Here is an 18,598-nt window from a genome sequence, read left to right on the forward strand (position 1 = left end):
GACCTCCATATTCCACTTCATCTGGTTTTTATTAACAGATGGTAAAAAGAGTAAGAGACAGCTGGGCTCCAGATGCTGGCAAACAGAAATGAAGCTACATTGTATCACTGGGTGAGTTCCACAGTTCTGGCTAAGCGAAAGCTTGGGACCCACTTCCTCCTCACTGCAATCTTCCAGGAACACCTGGAACTCTTCTATTACGTATCCTAGATTGGCAATAAGTAGGTCCTGCTCTCAAGGAGCAGTCAATGATTTAAAAACTTAGATATGCTATCATCACTACTGAGGGATCCACTGACAGAAGATAGATACTACAGAAAATTTGTTTTTAAACCATAAACTGGGATCTTCAAAGTGGCTTAGGGAAATAGAAGATGAATTCCTATTAGGTAGGGATTCTTGGGGAAATCTCCAAGTGGTTTCGAGATTCTCTGGCATCCGCGTAATGATTTTTCCTGTTTAAGGGTATAGACGAAACTTGTGGCTTATCATCTCTGTTCTTAAATTATACTAGAACCATGGAACCTTTTCCCAGTAAAGGAAGATGCCTACTACATTGAGGAAGGAGCAGTTCACTGTAAATCCTTTGCTGAAAGGCCCTTCCTGTTTACTTGTTCTTTGAACCTAAGTCTCCATATAAATAAGTTAGGGGGAAATGGGTCCCACTGTATCTCAATTGAGACAAAAGGAATTTGCAAATGACTCCATCAGAGGCCCGTGTTTTTATCCCAAATAAAAGAAGAGAAGCCCCGTATCCCTGACATGGCCCAGCTACCGGCTGCAGGTGAGACACCTCTATCATCAGACATGTATTTATAAGGCTTTTTCTACGTGTCAAACACACGTGTAGGTATAGGAAGGTATAAAATATCAAATATGCAGGTAAATCCGTAAGTCACATTTTAAGGTAGGAAGAACAAATGAAACAGGCAGTGAGGACGGTACAGCTAGGACCCAGAGAGGAGAGGATATGGGTGTAGAGATCTGAATGAAGCAATCCCCAGGACAGTGTAGAGGTAGAGGGAACAGTAAGTGCAAAGGTCCTGCATCATCAGCACACACAGCGTATAAAAAAGTAAAGAGATTCTCAAGTGGCTATGGGATAGAAACACAGTTCTGCTCTCCCCTTCCCTCGAGAAATGAAGAGGTCTGAACATATAGAAAGACAAAAGGAAACATCGAAGTGTGAAAATTTTAAATGAAATATGATAAAGACAAGGACTATTCAATATAACATCCGATAGAACTGGCATCCTTGAAATAGAAAAATTGAACAAAAAGATGAAAAAGATGTCATACAGGAGCAGCTCCTTCAAAGGCAAGAGCTGGAGATCAAAAGGACACACTACCTACAGGAGGGAGGACAGAAGACAACAGGGAGGCAGTCTATTTACTCCAAGTATGAAGAAACAATTTCTCAGGAAGTCTATACAGAAAAAAAAAATCATCTTTAAAAAAGTCAGACAGGCTTTAGGGCTTTCCAGAGCAATAACCCAGGCCTGAAGAAGATGGAACAATGGCTACAAAGTTCCAAAGGGCACAAGGACTGCCCGGTGAGTATGATGGCCAGCTGAACTGCGGACCGATGAGCAGACATTTTCAAACATGAGAACTCAGGGAACACCACACCTCATGAGCCCTCTTCTAGGAGGGAAGAAAACATCCAATAAAACCCAGCCAAGGGGCGTCTGGGTAGCTCAGTGGGTTAAAGCCTCTGCCTTTGGCTCAGGTCATGATCTCAGGGTCCTGGTATCGAGCCCTACATCGGGCTCTCTGCTCAGCAAGGAGCCTGCGTCTCCCCGTCTCTCTCTGCCTACTTGTGATCTCTCTCTCTGTCAAATATATAAATAAAATCTTAAAAAATATATATCTTTAAAAAAAAACTAAAAAAAAAACAAAAAACCCAGCCAAGGTAATGATGAAGGGAAAAGCCGTGGTTAAAAGTAGTGCAGCTTTATTCAGATGTAATTCACATGCAGAACAATTCACTCATTTAAAGTGTATAATTTGATGGTTTCTCGTCTATTCAGAGATCTAACCAAAGGATTAATCAAAACAAAAGGAACAGAGATGTGGCAATGGGTAAAAAAAAAAAAAAAATCAGAGCCCAGAATCCATTTACATCTTTTAGATGTAGGACAAACAAACAAACAAACAAACTAGGAAATTTAAGGTACAGCAGAAAAGTTGTAATAAATTTTTGCAACAAAAGCCAATGAAAATGGAGACTGAGGGAGGGGAGAAGAGGTGGGAGGAAGTATATTAATCCTCTTACTGTTCACTGCAGAAAGACAGTATCTCTCTGTCTCAATCTGAAATGTGAAATAAAAAACAAGTATGTCGATCTCTTAATGGCTTTCCTAATCTTCAAGAGTTCCTGCAAGAATTAACATCCCTGGTGATGAAGAAAGATTTATCTGACATTCAGTAAGAATTCCTTCAGGTTCACTTTAGCTTGGCTACTATTAAAATTTTGAGCAAAGTTAAATACTTTTAATAAAAGTACACAAAGTATGGTGCCATCCTTACACACTTCTAGGTGCGTATGTGCAGCATCTAGAATGATGGTTTTCAACTGTTAACCCTGATTCATTCTGGCTAGTGGGGTTTCAGGTGACCAGTTGCTTTTCCTCACATTTTCCCATATGGCTTGAATGTTTTACAGTAATCTCATGTATTACTTTTTAAGGACAGTGTAAAAAAGATAAAATTCCCTGCACTTTGTCACATCTAACTCTTCTCCTTACCCTAATTAATTTTTTCATCTTTCCAAAATCTGCGTTTCTCTTACTAGTGATGGGACAATTAACAGAGTTTTAGATTATTGTTTTATATTATTAGGTAAAGTTGAATGGAAGCTGGGGAATTTTGTTTAGCTATAGTTTCCTCAGGTGTTACTTAGTGAGGGATGAATAGGAGGATCTTTATTTATTAAAATGACCCTTTTAAATTTCTCAGCCGTTTATTAATGAAATTCTAAGTTCTGACATCTATGCCCTTGTCAGTATGTGTTTGTATGTATATACAATATCGGTAATAACCCATCTGACCACCGACTATGTTTCAGGATTCCACTAAGAGTTCTGCATTTGTCAGCCAATTCTCGCAAACCAATGCCATATGCACTATTTTACAGATGAGGAGAAAGAATCCAAAAAAGGTTAAGTTTGCTTGCTCAAGACTACACAGTTAATAAATTACATAACGATGTTCAAGTAAGAGTTACAAGTCCATGCTTTTCCCACCACATTACTGCTTTCTCGGTATGCTGCTTTGTGTGTACTAAACGCCCGGTAATTGCTTCATACTTAAACTAGCAAAGGATCCCTCAGATGCTATGGGTGAATATTCATAATTCATCCAATTCCCGATACTGGTTTCATGAATTAGGGAAGCAAGCTCCCCCACCATCTAAAATTCGGAGATAGTTTCATCACTGTGCCTTACTTTATAGACTTCTCCCATCCAAGTACGAACCAGGCTTGACCCTGCTTAGCTTCCGAGATCAGACAAGATTGGGCACGTTCAGGATGGTATGGCCATAGACTAGACTTCTAATTCAGTGGCAACAGCAAATGGGTTAAGCGTATCTCTAAGTGTATGAGACATGCCCAAATAGAGAGAAATCCTAGTTTAATAACTAAAGTAGGTCTAAATTTACGATGTTAAAAATCTATTTAATTTATGGGTGCCTGGGTGGCTCAGTCAGTAGTGCACTGCCTCTTTTTTTTTTTTTTTTTTTATTTGATAGACAGAGATCACAAGTAAGCACACTGCCTCTTGATCTCAAGGTCATGAGTTCAAGCCCCACGTTGGATGGAGAGCCCACTTAAAAACAAAGCAAAACAAACAAAAAACAAAAGTCTAGTTAATTTTAAATTGTTGGTTAGAAAGTTAAAAAATAAGTTATTCCTTCCAACTTGAAGTTTTACATTTTAAACTTCTTTCTAACTCATATCTAATATTAACTTTGATGTTTATTCAATGCCCTCCTTTTGAATTTTGCAAAGTGTTTAACTTTTGCCCTCACCCACTTTTCTGACTTTGTACATGCTCACATTTTCAAGCTCTAGGGCTGTCCAATTATCTGCTGTTGTTTAAAACCTCTACACCTTTTGCTTACAATGCTCCCTCCACCTAGAAGGTGTGTTTATTCTCACTCTCAAAATTTAGCTCTTGGTATCGCCTCCTCCAGGAAGCCTTCCTAAGAGCTGCCTGACAGAGTCAGTTCCTTCCTCCTCAGGGCTACCTCTCACCTTTGACCCCCTCCACGGGGGCTCCCAGGGTCCTAGACTGCAAGTGTTTATGGAGCATTTGCTCCTCCTGGAGTAAGCTCAGAAAGCATGCTATACCCGCCTTAGACAGACCAACGCCAAGCTCCCTGGGACACACAAAAAATGTACGCTCGATCTGTGTTTTGATCTCTGAACCAAGTATTTCTAGAGTGTGTTCAAATATCTCTGTATACACATGTTTTCCATATGGCCCCTGTTAAAATCTAGTCAGTCTCCAAAATCAGAGCGAATAAACACAGCCAGGGTTGCCTACTACATTAAAATTGTTTCTCATCCCAAAGCAGCTGTGGGATCAATCAGAAGAAAGCCACCAGAAATGGACATGGGTCGGACAAGGTCTCAGGAAAGAATCCAACCAAATGAACAAGAGGAGAGACCCAAGGCTTTGCCATGTTCTTCAGTCAGATTCTTTGAATGTAGGGAAGTCATAGGATAAAAACAAAGTTCTTAAAGTCTGGAGGTAAATCATAGAAACCAAAGACAATCCTCGCTGCCTGGGAAGGATCACCACCATATCCTAAATGCCATGCCGGCGGGTCCGCCCACTATGCTGCTCTGCTGTGGGGTCTTGGTAGTGCCCCGCACAGGGACGGTGCTCAAGAAACGCTCAGTTGTAGGAAGAATTATGAATGCTTAGAACCAAAAGCAGCTGGTACAATCGCCTGCGACCATTAACAAAGAGGACACAGTAGCTTTAATGGAATCAATAGCTAGACATGAAGTCTGAACAGGCGCCACACTTTGGGTAAGGGTGTATCTATGACAAGAGGAGAGTGTCCTCTATTTCAAGTCAGGTGTCACCAGCATGACTCTGCATAACCTAACCCTGCTGAGCAATTGTCTCTTCCTGTGCCACTCAAGCCATATGACGATTCTGTTTAGTATCATTTAAGAATATCTGAATATTTAATAAGCATGTTAGAAAGTATAATCAAACATAGGTCTCAGGTATTATAATTCCTTCTTCTAAGAACATGATAAAAAAGAAAAAAAAGGTGAAGTCTGTTTTAAAACAGAACCTGATGGATGTTCATCTTGGAGAAGATTATTAAGGCTACACGGCCACCAGTCTGGTCCCCTAGCACCCACCTTTTACTTGCTTACCCAAGACTGAACAAGGACATACCTTGGAAACAGCGTGGGTCAGAGATCATTTAACCCTCAGGAAAAACACACACACACACAAACACTACACACATTCAAGCAGCTCTGATCTTCTGCTTAAGATAAATAAATAAGTAAGATGTAAAAATCCCGGAATTATCTACAGAGAGCAGCAGTCAGTCCGTGTTGGAAACTGCACAGAACCACAAGCGGGAACATACCACCACGGACCAAAGGACGACTCTCCTTCCAAAGGGACCTTTATTCCAACGAAGGGTTTAAATTATATTCCACTCGTAATGCCAACACTGAATGCTTCTTTTTATGAAACCAAACTCTGACAGCAAATCTGAAATATTTTGACACCTCACCTAAAATCATATGGTAGACAACTCTGTTACATTTTGTTACCTGGAGATAAATTGGGACTGAGTCTGAGAACTTGAAGGTTTACTGTTTAAATACACAGTTTGGCAGGCATATTTAGAAATGAAAAACTCTATTACTAACACCTCTACCCACTAGCCCCACCCAGCTGCCAGTCCTTTTTTTAAAAAGTGAAGAATTTATATTTGTTTTAAAGAGATGGTTACTGTTTTCTACCTATGATTTCATCTCAAGATCACCTAGTAAGCAGTAAATACTCTCTTTATATGAGACTTAAAAAAAAAAAGCCAAAACCAAAAACTATGGTTTTATAATAAAATTACAAGGCTTACAGCACATTCCATTCTTCTAGTAGAATATTTGTCTTAAAAATTAAAGAATACTATTTTTTAGAACTGTTCTCACACATTAAACTTCCAAGGAAATTAAAAAAAGAGGGGGAGAAATGTTCACAGCAGCAATGGCCACAGTCGCTGAACTGTGGAAAGAACCAAGATGCCCTTCAACGGACGAATGGATAAGGAAGATGTGGTCCATATACACAATGGAGTATTAAGCCTCCATCAGAAAGGATGAATACCCAACTTTTGTAGCAACATGGATGAGACTGGAAGAGATTATGCTGAGTGAAAGAAGTCAAGAAGAGAGAGTCAATTATCATATGGTTTCACTTATTTGTGGAGTATAAGAAATAACACAGAGGACATGGGGAGATGGAGAGGAGAAGGGAGTTGGGGGAAATTGGAGGGGGAGATGAACCATGAGAGACTATGGACTCTGAAAAACAATCTGAGGGTTTTGAAGGGGCGGGAGGTGGGAGGTTGGGTGAGCTTGGTAGTGGGTATTGTGGAGGGCACGTATTGCATGGAGCACTGGGTGTGGTACATAAACAATGAATTCTGGTACACTGAAAACAAATTTTAAAAATAAAAGAATTATTAAAAAAATAAAAGAAAGAGGGGGAAAGAGGAAAAAAAGGAGAAAAAACCCACACACACACATACACACACACACACACCCACTACGTGTGTGTGTGTGTGTGTGTATGTGTGTGTGTGTGTGTGTGTGTATAGAGAGAGAGACACACATAAAGCAGTGCTTCTTCCCCAGATGGAAGGTACACTGCAAAGGTAAGGTAGTGAGGAACTATTTTTAGCAAGGCCATAGCTGACCAAGCCATAGAGCACTCAGCCACCCCATCCACCCACCCCACCCTCCAGCCTTCCCTTGGCTTGCATCCACTCTATTTGTTTCCACCCACCATTTGCAGATGCCTCTCTACAGACATATGGACCAAGATGATGAGTCATCTGTCATCCAGAATTCCTTTCTTGACCTTTTCACATTCAATCACCTTTAGCACACTCAACAGGCACGTCCTCCGCGGAGCATGTGGCCTGTAACATAAGGAGTTGAAGGCTGAACACAGAACGAGGCATTCCTAACACTCCTCACTTTGCCAAGTGGATTTATTCCAGAGCTTTAAAGGAAAATCACAACTGAAAAAAGTGACCAGATGGGTCCTCAAGGAGAAAGATACAAATGAAATCAGCAAGGATACTGACGCACTTCGCTAAAAACAGGTCTGTGATGTAAAGGAACTTCACTTCTTCACCCTGAGAAGGAAAGTTACAGCAAAAGCAGAGCACGGGGAGCATTCCGTAACTGACATTGACTTCCAACTTCACACAGAGTATTTTTTTATAACTATTTCTGAACTTGACATTTCATTTAGTTACAAAAACAAAACAAAACAAAACAAAACAAAACATTGGGGACCTGTATATCAAGTGGAACAAATAATAATAATAAAAATATCCTGTCTATAGAGCTCTTATTTTATGGCAAGCATTCTTCTAAGGACATTACATTATATTCACTGACGTCATCCTTACAGACCCTTTCCTAATGCTGGTTAGAGAATGAGGAATGACATGCCCACCGAGGTAAGAGAATTTGCCCAAGGTCACCAATCAGCAGTAAATGGCAGAGATGGGACTCAAGTGGGCAGTCTGCCACCCAACTGGGGTTCATGATGATGAGACACTAACTGCCTTGCCAAAGAAGTTTCACATAGATGATCCTTTTTTAAAACAGATTTTTCTGTTTATACCAAGTCTGCTTCACAAGGTGACAAGCTTCATAATGAAAGAATTTAAACCAGTCAAGATGTGGCAGCATCAAAGCTCACGCATCCTGGCAGGCCCCTACAGAACGAGTATTGTAGGACTACCTTGTGGGAGTCCACGTGTAGCACGTAGAGAATTTAACTCGGCCTGGAGAAGCACAGGGAAGATGACGACAGCCAAGAAAGACACAAAAAGGGGCACCTGGGTGGCTCAGTGGGTTAAAGCCTCTGCCTTCGGCTCAGGTCATGATCTCAGGGTCCTGGGATTGAGCCCCACATTGGGCTCTCTGCTCAGTAGGGAGCCTGCTTCCTCCTCTCTCTCTCTCTCTCTCTCTCTCTGCCTGCCTACTTGTGATCTCTGCCTGTCAAATAAATAAATAAAATCTTACAAAAAAAAGAAAGAGAAAAAGAAAGAAAGAAAGACAGACAGACAGACAGACACAAAAAGCTCAAAGATCAGAAGGCAATAAAAGAAAACACCAGGGCTGCAGCAGCTAACCTCAATCATTAGAGCTCCTGTCAGTTCTTCCCCTTCAATCCATTATCTCCTTTCCATCCCACTGCCATTGCTCAAATCCAGGCTTTCAACCTGCCCTTGGTCCAAATATTCCAAAAGTCTCTTACTTGGCTTCTAGTCTCCAGCTCCTCCCTGTCCCAGCACCTACTCCCTCCTCTAGGCTAACAGAACAGTCTTTCTGAAACACAAATCTCACCAACTCTCAACAACTTCTCGAAGTTTCAACAGTTTCCAGTTCTAACATCTTTGTATGGAATCAAACACCATCCGCTCAGGGACTTCTCAACCCTGCCAGCCTCTGCTTACAGGCCCAGGAAAATACTAAGCTACGTAATCCTTCTCTTCCCCAGTCCACCTGCCCCTCGGCAGAGTATCTGCCCTCCAACCCCATTCATCAACCTGTGGAACCTCTACTCCTTCTCCTCTTCCATAAAGTTGTTCCAATCCCTCCCCACACTGCTAGAATAGAATTTTCTTCTCTGTGTCTGCAGAGTACCACATACATATGCTTCCATTATGCTATCAGTAACTATTTTACACACTTGATAGAAGCCCCTTGAGGAATGGGGACAGTGTCCTAGCAATGTATCCATATTGTATCAATAGCACCTAATAGTTTCTGACACGGAACAGGAGCTTCATTTATTACTGACTTAACGACTAAGAGCATACCCTCCATAGGCCATAATAGCTTTTCTCTTCTGGTTCCCTCCAGTCGCATGAGAACAAAGTTCCAAACATCTAAATCCAAATTCTAGGGGTGCCTGGGTGGCTCAATGGGTTAAGCATCTGCCTTCGGCTCAGGTCATGGTCTCAGAGTCCTGGGATTGAGCCCCGCATCAGGCTCTGTGCTCAGCAGGGAGCCTGCTTCCAACCCTCTCTCTGCCTGCCTCTCTGCCTACTTGTGATCACTCTCTGTCAAATAAATAAATAAAATCTTTTAAAAAAAAACAAATTCAAATTATAGAATGATACGATCCATGTTATAGTCAACTTTTCAGAATACCTACAAAGTGAGGAATATATGTTAAAAAACACTTTTCACAAAGAATGCTCCACAGAGCAAATCCTGCAGGGTCTCAGTGGGGATTGGGAATAAGGGGGTGGATTCTAATATCAAATCAATGCAGAAGATGCCTCATGATGTCTCCCTCTGTGAAGAGCTAAACAGCACTGTCATATTACAGTTAAGTAAAGAAAACGTGTCTAACTTCGACACTTACTACCTTTGGGCAGTTACCTAAAGCCTCTGTTTTCTCATCTATGAAATGGGGATTAATGGTATATACTTCATATGGTTATTGTAGGGACTGAATAAACAATAAGTATCAGATGTTCAGAACAATGCCTGCACACAGCAAATAATCAATAAATGCTAGCCATTTTTAATATTCAACTTGACACAAGGTCTGTTTTCTTATCTAGAAATTAATAACACTGCGCACTACATACTTTGAGAAACACTGATATAGCATAAAGAACCTACCCCCTACCATTTTAGTCATTATGAACATTCATGGCTCCAGAGTTTAAGAGAAAGAGAGGCAATCAGTTTAACTGTAGGACAATGCCTCTGGCTTCCCTGGGGCTGGCAAACACCAAGGTTTCACCTGTCCCAACTTGCTGAAGCTTCAGTTTCACCAAATTAAGATAGAATTGAGTGCCTTGTGGGAACTAAAAACAACTGCTCTGCAATGGAAAGAAGATTCTTACAGATAAATCTATCTGCCATTCTGCGCTCCTAGGAAATAGCGTGTTCATCAAGTTTCTATTTTCATCATATCAAGGAATCTTGCTATTTAAGAACAAGACAAATAATCCATCAGTCCATTTTTTTTCTCCTTTAATAATGGGCCAACTTAAAGTAGAAGATTCTTAATTTCAGCTTCATGAAGAATAAAACTGTGCAATATGTTATGTGTGAATGTCTGCATGCCTCTCCTAGGGGAAATATCACAGCTGTCATCTAGGGGCCCACACGCCTAAAAAGTTTAGGAACCACTAAACGGAGTCTTTAAATCAGGTCCAGGTATTACTGTTTTTTTTAAAAAAATCAAACAGTATCAAAGGATATATGAGGTATTTTTTATATCCTTTCAAAGATTGCTTATGCATGCATTTATCTGTGTATACAATAATATCATACCATCCTCCCGTGTTTACATAAACAGAGGACATGACATACACTCTCCTGTAGCTAGCCGTCTTCACGTGACAGCACCTTACAGGTCTATCCATGCCCACGAAGAGGTATACATTATTTGGTTAACGGACATACCAACGTTTGAGGCATCCCTATGATGGATACTTAGGTTGTTACCAGTGTCTTGCTGTTTACAAATAATGCTGAAAATACACAACTCTGATGATACATCTTTAGGAAGAAAGACGGCATGGAACTGCTGAGTCAGGAAGTACAAAGACTGCTCAACTGCCCTCCAACGGTTGCCCGTTACATACTCTCAAAGTATTTATTTCCTACACACTCAATAAAAGACTTTCAAATCTTCTATCTCTGTTAACCTGACGAATAAAAAATGGTAACTCGTGGTTTTAATTTGTGCGGCCTATTACGAACATGGGAACCTGGGATTTAAGATAAGTTATACTTATGACCACTTAGTGACGGAAACAACCAGCACCACTGAAACTGGAACAATGATGGGAATTCAGTATATGGTTTGCTTCCGGTCAGTGGCTCTAGGGATGACGGTCTGGAGACATAGAAGCACAACAGCTTCACCACAGTGGGATCCTAGCATGTCGCCAGATTGGAAGATGCTTAAGTAAGTGACTGCAAGTTGAGAAGAAAAAGTATTTTGCAGCGCTCCCTTAAGAAGTTAAGGGAGTGTGCATAAGCCGCTATCCGCAGAGGTCCAGCTTACCCGCGGGCTCAACTCACCGTCTAGTAGCCAGTGCTGGCCGCGTCTACTCTCCAGCTCCGACATCATGAGGCGTGTGATCACATGATCGGGAACCAAAAGACCCTTCTCTATGGACTGCTTTGCCATATCACCAACTTCTAGCAAAAAAAAAAAAAAAAAAAAAAAAAAAAAAGCTTACGGACTCCTTTCTGACAGTTTTGCCTCCTCTCCCATTCTTCCCTGTGAGAATGCAGCTCTGGAGCTAATTTTTAAAATACTAGTTTCAGTAATAGCAGCCCTGTCTCCGATTTGTCTCCCAAAGGATTATAAAAGTGGTTTTTGAAGATACACAAGACAAAAAAGCATAAATGAAGCAGAGAAGATAGAAGCAGGAAACAAAAGATGGAGTCTAGAAGTCCTGGTACCTTCCCAGAGGAGAGCCCCAAAGTGGACACAGAGCTCCCTAACAGTCTCAGACAACAAGGAAATGTGATCTGTGACATGGTCCATGGTTTATGGAAGACTAAAGGAGCACTGGGAAGCACAACCATTCCTTAGGGACCAAAAGAAAACATCCCCACTGGTCTTCTAGAAAGAATGCTGGATAACAAGCAGGTTTTCTTCTTTTGATGAACCTCAATATAAATAAATGGCACCTTGCTGACACAGTTGTAAAAGCAACTCATTATTATTAGTGGACTGCCAAGTTCATAAAAGGATATGAATTTTTTAAAATTAGAGAAAAAAACGCTTCTATCTTATTTTAAAATAACCATTTCTTGTATGTGGAAATCGTGAGTTGGTTCAGCAGAACAAATTATCAGTTTAAACCTGTTAAATTTCTAGGAATTGATTTTTTTTTTTTTTTTAAACCAGATGAAGTCCTCTACTCTCCAGAGAACTGGAGAGTAGAATGAACCACTAAGAACACATTCTTGACAGGCCAGTTATGTTTTTGTAAAGACATAAAGCACAATTATGTTACTGGGGAAAAAGCTCAAAAATCACTGTCCCCACCTTCACTGTGAATTTAAGGTAGAACCTTTCCTTCCCCAGGCTGAGTCTACACTCCTAACTCCAACTTCAACACTGAAACATGGGCTGTGAAGAGCTCCATAACACAGGATTACTACTACTGGACAAGTATCTCAAAGTCAGATCCAATGATGCTGATTCAGGAATGCTGAAGGAAACCACAGCCAAGAGACAACCACATTGGGGAATGTGGCTGAACCTGCCTATGAACAAACATCCATTCAACAAGTATTTATTGACGCTATACTGGGTTATAGGTAATATCCTACAAGAAGAGCAGTGAATAAAAGTTGCCCCCTACTGATATTTAAACAGTGTTACTTTCATGCAGAGTAACAGTAACAATCATTAACCAAGTAACATACTACCTCAGCATACTAAGTAAGCTGCTATACCAGGCATTGGGCTTTAAGCACTTTGTATCTGTTTTTTCCTTAAATCCTCATAACATCTTCACCTTCAGATAGGAAGTAATACCCATCTTTTTTATGACAGCTTTATTGAGATACAATTCACACACCATAACACTCGCTGCCTTAAAGTTACAACTCAGTGATTTTTAATACATTCTCAATGTGCAGCCATCACCACTACCTAATTTCAGAACATTTTTATCACCCCAGAAAGAAACCCTGTACCCATTAGCAAGCACTCCCCATTTCCCCCTCCATCTGGCCCAACAGCAGCAACTAATCTACTTTCTGCCTTTACAGATTTGCCTACTCTGCACATTTCATATAAATGGAATCATATAATATGTGGTATTGTGTGTCTGGTTTCCTTCACTTAGCATAATATTTTCAAGGACATTATTGTTCCATTGTATAGATATACCATATTTTGTTTAATGGGCACTGGCACTATTCCCACCTTTGGCTAATATTAATCGTACTACAACAAATGTTCATGTGCAGGTTTTTGTGTGAACATATGCTTTTTCTCTTGGCTATACCTGTATGGTATGTATGCTTTGTATCTGAAAAATCACTGTGAGACAGTATGCTTGGAGGAACTAGCAAGTCTGGTGCTGTCCTACTCTGCAATGGGCAGGCCAGCCCCAGAGCCCAGCTCCTAGTCCCACCTGTCAAACTTTAAGATGGATTTTAATCAAAAAATATACATCTTCCAGGGTGACAGAACAAGTGAACTGGCTCCAAACATCCCATGAGGAGACAGTGAAAGAGCAGGAAACATCTTATTTGGAAAAGACTCATAAGGACATGACGACAATTTGCTCATACCTAACACCTGACACCTGAAAAGTCATTACCTCACTCAATCCCTGGGGCTTTCATCAGGGCTAATTATGGGGATTATAAATGGACAGAAAAGGTTGTCTAAGAAATGCCTGAATGGCGATTCAAAGACTGCCTCAGAGTGGCTATTGTGGAGGGATTCTGAAAACTGGCTGGGGATGATGAGGCTACGTGGATGGGTAAGGTCCCTTACAATGAGGATTTATGACAGTGGGATGCGTCTGGACTGAGGAGTCTAATGCAGAACAGTATGCCAGCGGCACCCCTCACGCCTCTCCGGATCTGCTAGAGGGCTCCATACATACTCCCTCTGACACCTCAAGGTGTCCAAATCGTCCTTTCCCTTCCTACCCCCTCCTGCCCTGGTATTTCTTGCCTCCGGCAGTAACACTACCCTCCTCAGATGTCACCTTAGAGCAAACACCAGTTGTGTTGGTTTTCTTGACTTCTCCCTTCTAAACTGAACGGGAAGTTCCTGCCAGTACAATTCTCCAGCATCTGTCACTTCCAAGACAAAGACTAAAACATAAAAGTGCAACAGTCACTGCTGGGAACAAACGCGCCAACTCTGAGGAGGGCGGCAGAGCACACGAGGTCACTACGAGGAAAGAAAGGTCAACAACGGCCCCAGATGGCCATCGTGGTTAACAGGAGGGCACAGCTTACTCAAAATCAGAGCTCAGGGGTGCCTGGAGGACTCAGATTGTTAAGTGTCTGACTCTTGGTTTCAGCTCAGATCAGGATCTCACGGCTGTGGGATGGAGCCCTGCATTGGTCTCTGTGCTCAGTGCAGAGATTGCTTCAGATTCTCTCTCCCTCTCCCTCTCATTCTCTCTCTCTCAAAGCAAATAAATAAAATCTTTAAGGAATAAAAAATAAAAAAGGGTGCCTGGGTGGCTCAGTCGGTTAAGTGTCTACCTTCAGCTCAGGCCACGTTCCCAGAGTCCTGGGATCGAGGCCCACATCCGGCTCCCTGCTCAGCGGAAAGTCTGCTCCTCCTCCTCCCTCTACTTGTACTCTCTCTCTCTGTGTCAAATAAATAAATAAAATCTAAAAATAAACACATAAATTTTTAAAAATTAAAAAAAAGAAAAATCAGAGCTCAAAGAACGAAGCAGTGAGTTATATTCCGAAGCGAGGACACATAGTGTCCTTTACATAGTGAAGAACACTTTACACAGTGAAGAACAGACAACTGGCCAAAAATTCAATAGACAAAGGATCTCATAGCTAAGATCAAAGTAGATCCTTTACTTATAACAATCATTGACCTGCTACAAAATTAAAAGACTGCTTTTGTGGTCTTTTGCATATAAGTCAACCAAAAGAATCATATTACTTGAACAGTCAATTCTCAGGTCTTAGCTTGGTCCACTTCTCAGTAGCATCTGAAATAGATCTTTGGCATAAATAGAACAGCTAGAGTGAGCCTTTAAAAAAAATTTTTTGGGGGCGCCTGGGTGGCTCAGTGGGTTAAGCCGCTGCCTTCGGCTCAGGTCATGATCTCAGGGTCCTGGGATCGAGCCCCGCGTCGGGCTCTCTGCTCAGCAGGGAGCCTGCTTCCTCCTCTCTCTCTGCCTGCCTCTCTGCCTGCTTGTGATCTCTCTCTGTCAAATAAATAAATAAAATCTTAAAAAAAAAAAATTCTTAAAAAAAAAATTTTTTTTAATTATTATTTTATAGTAATCTCTACACCCAGTGTGGGGCTGGAACTGACAACCCCGAGATCAAAACTTGGATATTTCACCAATTGTGTCAGCCAGGCACCCCCTACAGTGAGCCTTTTTAAAATATAATCTTTTTTTTTTTTTTTTTTTTAAGATTTTACTTATTTGACAGAGTTCACAAGTAGGCAGAGAGAGAGGAGAGGAAGCAGGCTCCCAGCTGAGCAGAGAGCCCGATGCGGGACTCGATCCCAGGACCCTGAGATCATGACCTGAGCCGAAGGCAGAGGATTAACCCACTGAGCCACCCAGGCGCCCCTACAGTGAGCCTTTTAAAATTCAGACCAACTGAAATCCTCCAGTGGCTTCCCCTCTCATTGGGAGTATAAGCCCAAGTCCTCACTTTGATCCACAGGGCCCTGGGTAATCAGGCCCTCATTCACTGACCCCACCTCCTACTTCTCTCTCCATTGCGCATTCTACTCCAGCCACACCAGCCTCCTCCTAGTTTTTGGATGATCACAAGTATGTGCTCATGTAGGGACTTTTCAAATCCTTCCCCCAGAATTTCACATCAATCAAGACCTCACTTCATTCAGATCTCTGATTAAGCATCACCTCAAACAGGCCTTCCACCCTATCTAAACAGCACAGGGACAAACACATTCCCCTATCATCCTCTAGTCTCTTACCCTACTTTGCACCGTTTTCTAGAACTCCACATCATACCTATTATATATTGATGTATTTTTTAATTCTATCTCCCCCAACCAGAATATTATTAGCTCATTGAGAAAAAATGAAATACTCTATTCAATACCATATACTCAGTACTTAGTATATAGTCTGGTATGTATGAGATACTTCATCATAATTTGTTGCATGAATGAATGAATGAACGAACGAACACTCTGAAGTTGATGGGTGAACCCCCCCCCACAAATCAATCCCATCTTTCTGCACATCTATTACATAAACATGATCCCAAGATCAAATATGGCTCTACTTTGCTAGGTATCAACTTTTTCAAGGGAGAGAGGAGACAAGGTATGATTCTGTATTACTTGAGATGGCCACATCAGGTTTCACAGTTCAGTCTTATTTCATCAGTATTTTAAACTATGTACAGAGATGAACCAGGTCTAGTAGGGGAAATGAGGAGAAGGAAACACTAGGAGCCAATAATGCAGAAACAAGGGGCTGCCTGGTGGACCTGGAGGGACTTTAGCATAGCAGGAGAGACAGAGAGAGAGAGAGAGAGAGAGAGCGCGCACGCGAGCGAGCTAGACAAGCAGGATAAGGAGTAGTGACTCTGAAAGATTTTTTTTTTCCTAGTACATAGTTTTAGAAATGCCATTCCCACAGCCAAAACCAGCTATTTCATCTACAGGGCCCAATGCAAAATGAAAATATGGAGCTTCCCTTTTAAAACATTTAAAATCTCTAAATGGCAAAAGCAGAGCATTAAATTAAATGCAAGTCCTCACTTGAGGACACAGGTGACATGCCTATAACGGTGTGACATCTGGACTGGGCTGGCATGGTGAAAGCAAAGAAGCCTATGACAATAATCCAAGCAGGAGACAAGGGACCACACTAAAGCAGAAGTGACATTCGACAGCATTCTGCCCCTTGAGAGAGTACCTTTGAGACAGGGAAACTGAAGGGACCCCAGAAAGGACTGCTTTTTCGCTACCTCTATTCTTCCTAGGATCTCCAAGAGACCCCTGTCCTACACAGGTCTTAAGGTATGTGCTCCTTGTAAAGGTCGAGGAGTTAATTACTTCTCTGGAGTAGTCCAGCACAGCAGGTAACATAACATCTACGGAGTGACTGGGCAGACTGGGCAGGACTGTCACGAAGGTTTTCCAAGATCCCTGACTCTAGACCTCTTGACCCCAAGACTCCTGGCTCCAGGGAGAAAGTAACTTACAGAGGACACCTAAGCACTCATCCTTTGTTTCCCATCCAGGTCTCAGATGCCTGAGAGGACAAGTACACAAGACCACCATCCTCAATAGAAACCCGAAACCCCAAGCAAAGAGGAGACTCATTCTCTTTTTCCTTTCGGAGTCTCCCAGACACTCTCTATATCCTCAGTAAACTCTGCTCTCACTTCCTACCAGCTCCCCTTTGGTTTCTCTGCTGCACAAAGTCCAAAACCCTCTTGGCTGCTCTGGCAGGACCCCTTTTGGGCCCTCAGACCCAGCCTACCCACATCACCTTGAGTTAACCCAACAAACACAAGTTTAAAATAAGTCTGCTGAAGACTTCCAGGGTCATCTGAATCCAATTTACTAAGTAAGAGAAAGCGCTAAGCTAAGTGCAAAATACGGTTCCAACTATTTTTGGCAACCGTGGATCTTCTCTGGAGCAGAACAGACTGACACTTCATCTAATCTGATACAAAGTCAAATTTCTACCCCACCCCTTAATCCCCATCTGAATGAAAACCTGGAAAGGTCAAAAGCCAGAGCAAAACCGACCTAACGGTGTATCTGCATCTGAATGAAGACCTCACTACAACAGCAAACTAGATAAAGCACGGCCAGGAGACAGGGGACCCGTCCAAAAACCAGGACCTTCATCTGCCCTTGTCCAGTTTGCTTGGAAGAGAAAGCAGTATGGTTAAATGCTAATGCTAGCATGTTTGGATAACACACATACCCACTCCAATTTGTCAAGCAGTATTCCAAAGAAAGGCTGTGGACACACATAGTCTTACAGAGCTTCTGAATCCTTAGTGTGCATACACACTAAGTCATAAACCACCAGGATGTTTTCAAAAATAAACAATACATTGAGAGTGCCAAAAACAGGCCAACAGCTTTGCGTTTTTAGGCTTCGTAACAACCAAAAAGAAAATCCATTATGAGTTTGTAAGACTGAATAAAATATGAGTAATTAAGGCCACATTTGGAAGAATTTTCCTCAGAAAGGAAAAGACAAAGCATCAGATTACAAGATGGTATATATTACAAAATCATGTGTATATGTATAGATACATATTATCATCTTCTATAGTAAATACATTAGAAAAACAACATTCCACCTATTTTGCAACAATATACATTTTAGGCACCTTAACCTATTTCACTCAATTACTACTAAATATAAATTAAAGTAAAATAATCTTGGTAACTTTAGGGCGCCTGGGTGGCTCAGTGGGTTAAAGCATCTGCCTTCAGCTCAGGTCATGATCTCAGGGTCCTGGGATCGAGTCCCGCATCGGGATCTCTGCTCGGCGGGGAGCCTGCTTCCTCCTTTCTCTGCCTTCCTCTCTGCCTACTTCTGATCTGTCTCTGTCAAAGAAATAAATAAAATCTTTATAAAAAAAAATAATCTTGG

At 41.5% G+C, this 18,598-nt stretch overlaps 1 protein-coding gene across 6 annotated transcripts in view; it reads right to left on the reverse strand.

The window, feature by feature from the left end:
- AK4 (adenylate kinase 4) overlaps nucleotides 1–18,598 on the reverse strand; it is a 68,152-nt gene that overhangs the window by 17,874 nt on the left and 31,680 nt on the right. For 5 of the 6 annotated variants that reach the window (XM_047725072.1, XM_047725075.1, XM_047725073.1 and 2 more), the window contains one exon: nucleotides 11,334–11,453. The exons of the other annotated variant lie outside the window; for it this stretch is intronic. In XM_047725072.1, coding sequence (XP_047581028.1) covers nucleotides 11,334–11,453 — 120 coding nt within the window. The remainder of the gene's footprint in view (nucleotides 1–11,333; nucleotides 11,454–18,598) is intronic. 6 annotated transcript variants of the gene reach the window in all.

The sequence above is a fragment of the Lutra lutra genome, chromosome 4, assembly GCF_902655055.1.
Source record: "Lutra lutra chromosome 4, mLutLut1.2, whole genome shotgun sequence".
In the NCBI taxonomy this organism is placed as follows: Eukaryota; Metazoa; Chordata; class Mammalia; order Carnivora; family Mustelidae; genus Lutra; species Lutra lutra.